The sequence below is a fragment of the Cyprinodon variegatus genome, unplaced genomic scaffold, assembly GCF_000732505.1.
Source record: "Cyprinodon variegatus isolate N-32 unplaced genomic scaffold, C_variegatus-1.0 Scaffold481, whole genome shotgun sequence".
NCBI classification, from domain to species: Eukaryota; Metazoa; Chordata; class Actinopteri; order Cyprinodontiformes; family Cyprinodontidae; genus Cyprinodon; species Cyprinodon variegatus.
In genome coordinates, this window is record NW_015150934.1 from 621,485 (window position 1) to 625,652 (window position 4,168).

The 4,168-nt window shown below is 38.1% G+C and overlaps 1 protein-coding gene across 2 annotated transcripts in view; it reads left to right on the forward strand.

Moving 5' to 3' along the window:
* The window catches only part of LOC107094396, a 9,987-nt gene that overhangs the window by 1,645 nt on the left and 4,174 nt on the right, over positions 1 to 4,168 (forward strand). For both annotated transcript variants that reach the window (XM_015389968.1, XM_015389967.1), the window contains exons 2-8: positions 198 to 465; positions 568 to 608; positions 1,105 to 1,390; positions 2,798 to 2,841; positions 2,927 to 3,206; positions 3,275 to 3,318; positions 3,548 to 3,800. In XM_015389968.1, coding sequence (XP_015245454.1) covers positions 198 to 465; positions 568 to 608; positions 1,105 to 1,390; positions 2,798 to 2,841; positions 2,927 to 3,206; positions 3,275 to 3,318; positions 3,548 to 3,800 — 1,216 coding nt within the window. The remainder of the gene's footprint in view (positions 1 to 197; positions 466 to 567; positions 609 to 1,104; positions 1,391 to 2,797; positions 2,842 to 2,926; positions 3,207 to 3,274; positions 3,319 to 3,547; positions 3,801 to 4,168) is intronic.

Sequence of the window (4,168 nt, forward strand, 5' to 3'; positions counted from 1 at the left end):
TCCATCCATCATCCATCCATCCATCCATCCATCCATCCATCCATCCATCCATCCATCCATCCATCCATCCATCCATCATCCATCCATCATCAGGACTCTATATAATCTCTCTATTGTTATAATGAGTGATAATAATCTTTTCCAGTCAAAGCATATAAACTTATTTCTGCTTCCTGAATGTTTTATAACCTGAACAGGTAGAAATGATGGAGTCTAAAATAGAGCAGCTGATGGAAACACTGGCTGATCTGGTTCCCAGTGAGCTGCAGATCTTCTACAAGCTGTTGATGAAAACAACGAGCTGTGATTGGATTCCTGTGAAGAAGCTGGAGCAGCAGAGCTTGGTGTTTTCACTGGTGCAGACACACGCTGGACAGTGTGTGGAGGTGGCTAAGAAGATCCTAAAGTCTATGAGGAAGATAGATCTGCTGGAACAGATGGAGGACAGCTGCCCCAGAGCAAAAAGTAACGACGCAGACAAACCATCAACACCATGGGCAGGAAAATCAGCAGCAGATCAGTTATTTCTATTCTATAACTTTGCTGAATTTTCTCATTTCTCCACAGAAAAACGGTTTGATGAGCTTCTGTCTGCAGAAATCCACAGAGTGAGTGAAGACAGATCCCAAGAAAAACATTGAGGTTTCATTCAGTTATCTGGTTTGTTTTCGGTCCTGTTAACTTCATATGATGCAGAAAGAAAGACAGACATTCATCTTTATTCCTTTACTTTTATACAGTTCATGATTAGAACATTTATATCATTTGATGAAGAATAGAAGCATGAATAGTTTAGATAGTTCTCCAGATATTAATAAGCTGATTAATACAAACATCCAGGCCTAATCTGGCATCAGAAACAAACCAAAATATTATGTTGAGCCTTCAGATTTACCAGTTAATGGAATTCTTTGAATATTTAGACCCCCAAAGACTAAATAAACATCGTCTTTGTATCATTTGTTAGATATTTCCGCCATTTAGAAACAACATTGGTGAAAAGAACATTACTTAAATCTAGATCTGCTGAGTCAATATAAGTGTTGCTCCACGGTTTGCAGCCAGGATCTTTATCTCAGTGCTTTCTACTTTTGAATCTTTTAGGTTTCGGCCGTGGCTGTAACCAAAGATCTGGTTCTGGAAACGCTGAATGACCTGAAGGGAAGTGAATTCATGAAATTTAAATGGTTCCTGCAGCTGACTCAGTTCCAAAGGCGTCTTCCACAAATCCCATGGAGCGAGATGCAGTTTGCAAACAGGACAGACTTGGTGATGATGATGTGGACTAAATGTGGTGACGAGTGTCTGCAGGTGACTGAGGAGGTTCTGACGGACATGAAAAGGTCTGATCTGGTGGAGAAGCTTCCAGTGCAAAGTTCCTGCTTTAAAGGTCAGAAGGAAAATATTCTTCTAAAGTTACTGCGATTCTTTTCAGTTCTGTTTGGTAAAACATGTTTAATTATAGTGAATTAAAGATTCTTCAAAAACCAAAGTCAGGAATGACAAATTTATAGAAAAAAAAGTTTAGTTTTATATTATTTTTATAACTTAATCTATTAAATTGCATATTATATATGTTATATATTTTCTAGATTTAATCTGAGGCTGCATCGAAATATTTGCTGTAATTTTGCACCAAAAAGTAAAAGTTTTTTGAGTGAAAGCTAAAACCTATTGTTTTTTATATATATATATATATATTTACTCTCACAGTGAGAGAAATCTAGATTTGGATGTTTTCATTGTTTTAGGACTTTTTAGTGGAAATTCTCCATGTCTTAGGCTTGATTTGAGGGAAGTTAAAGAATTCAGAAGAAATGAACCTTTATCTTAACTTGTTGGTTGTAGCGATAGCAGTGAAAACGGCCCACAGCATAACACTGCTGCTGTTTCAGGATTTACAGGTCGGGTTTGTTTAAAAAATAGTTCCAGTTAATTTGTGTAATTATGTTTTCATTGCTCTAAATTAGGGGTGCACCGATAAATCGGCCGGCCGATCGATCGGCCCCGATTTCCTTAATTTAGGGTGATTGGTGATCGGCCGATATTTACATATGAAACCGATCTTAACCTCGGATCTATTTACCTCCACAAGTGTCTTAAAATCAGTTGCTATTCCATATTTTTTCTGATCTTTTGTTGAAGTTTTGTTTTTTGAAATTTAAAAAAATCAAAAGACCAATGTTGTAGTCTTAAGTTTGTTTTATTTAATATTTATTATTTAATTCATTTCTATGTCAAGGCTCTACCTCATGGGCAGTTAAAACAAGTTTATAAAGGTTCAAGGCTATTGTTCAAGGGCATGTTTTTCAAGAAAAGATTCTAACATTGACAGTGAATTACGATCTTGTAACACAGTGTTGGTTATAGCAAAAAAAATAATAAAATCGGTATTAACCAAAAATCGGAATCGGCAGGTCAGATCGGTGATCGGAAATCGGCCGGAAAACTGCAATCGGTGCACCCCTACTCTAAATGACAGCCGGACATTTCTGGAAATCATCCTAATGACAGATGAAAACTGCATTACACTTTAAATGCAGCAGGTGGCAGTATTTAGACGCCTAAGGCTAAACAGGGAAATATCAAAGAACAGATCATTTTTTCCTTTATTGAGAGCAATAAAACTAAACAAACGAAAAAATAAAATAATGTTACACCCATTCAGTTGAAAAATAAAGAAATAAATAACCCTATTTCTTATTTTCTCTATGGAATTTATATCAAAGCAATTTTACACAAACCATGTTTGAGTATAAAGCCTAGAAATGAGCTGAACCATTACCTTTGCTTCCAGTGAAGGCCTCTGTGAGCGAAGCTTGGCCTGAACTGAAGCAGGAAGTGAGTAACTGGTTGATAAGTCAGATCCACCAACAGCTGAACTCTGTTTTTCCTCTCAGCTTTAATCCCGGTTTTCCTTTCCCAGGTAAGATACATGGAGTCCGTTATCAAGAGGCTGCTGGAACAGCTGGATGGTCTGACTGTCAGGGATCTAAAAGATATCCAGAAGATCCTAAGTTGGGCCCGGTGCAACAGTCCGTACTTATGCGTCTCATCGAGGCTTCTGGGCATGGAGGCTGACCTGCAGGACACCGTGTTTCTAATGGTGCAGACCTACAGCCACCATCCTGTGGATAAGATGGTGAAACTGTTCCAGAGCATGAACAGGGAGGACCTGGTGTTTAATCTCATTCAATCCACAGAAAGTAAGATTAAAGCTTAACAGACATTATGAAATCAATATTTTATCATGTAAACATGCTTCTTTCCTTAGAGAAACTTTATGAGAGGAAACGGAGCTCCAGTGTCATCCAGAAAGTGAGTAATAATCCAACCTCCATGCTGCAGAAACGGCCCAAAGAATAAAAACCAGATTTAGCATAAAGTGAGATTAACCAATGCAAAGTAAAAATCCTCTAAATGAAAAACATTTTCTTAGAAAACCTGGTAGTTTTCTCAACTATTCTTTAATTACCAGATAAATACGTATTATTGTAGATTAGATTTAGAGAATTGAACAAAGTTCACACTGTTTTGAATGTTTCAGGTGGCATTAATGGCAGCTGTTAAACATCTGCTCCTGGAAACCTTCAACTCTCTGAGTCAAGCTGAGTTTTTTCAGCTCAAGAGGCTCCTTTACCCCAATTCCTCACAAACCACAAAGTTGAGTTTGACAGAAATGGTGAATGTAATGGTGGAGGAGCTGGGAGCAAAGGCTGTGGAGGAAACCAGGAAAATCTTCAAGCACATGAACAGAGCCGATCTGCTGGAGGTGCTTCCAGAGACCTGCTGTGGAACAGGTCAGGACCTGCTCCACATCTTGTTTTCTGTATAATGGAAAGCTCTGTGTTTACGCCTTGAGGCTTACATTTATCTGCAGATGATGTCATCATCAGAGCGGTTTTGGGTTTAGTAGAAAACAGGCTGTGACATGAATGCTGAACTGTTACTGAACTGTTCAAAGAGAAACAGGGATTCAAAATGTAAGCAGTCGAGGACAGTTCCATGTGGTACACCACAGGACAAGCTTTCAATTCAATTGAATTCAATTCAGTTTATTTCTATAGCCCCAATTCACATCATGTCATCTCAAGGCACTTTACAGATCAACCAGATCATACAGTCAAATTGATACAAAGTTTTCTGTCTAAGGAAAACCAGCTGATTG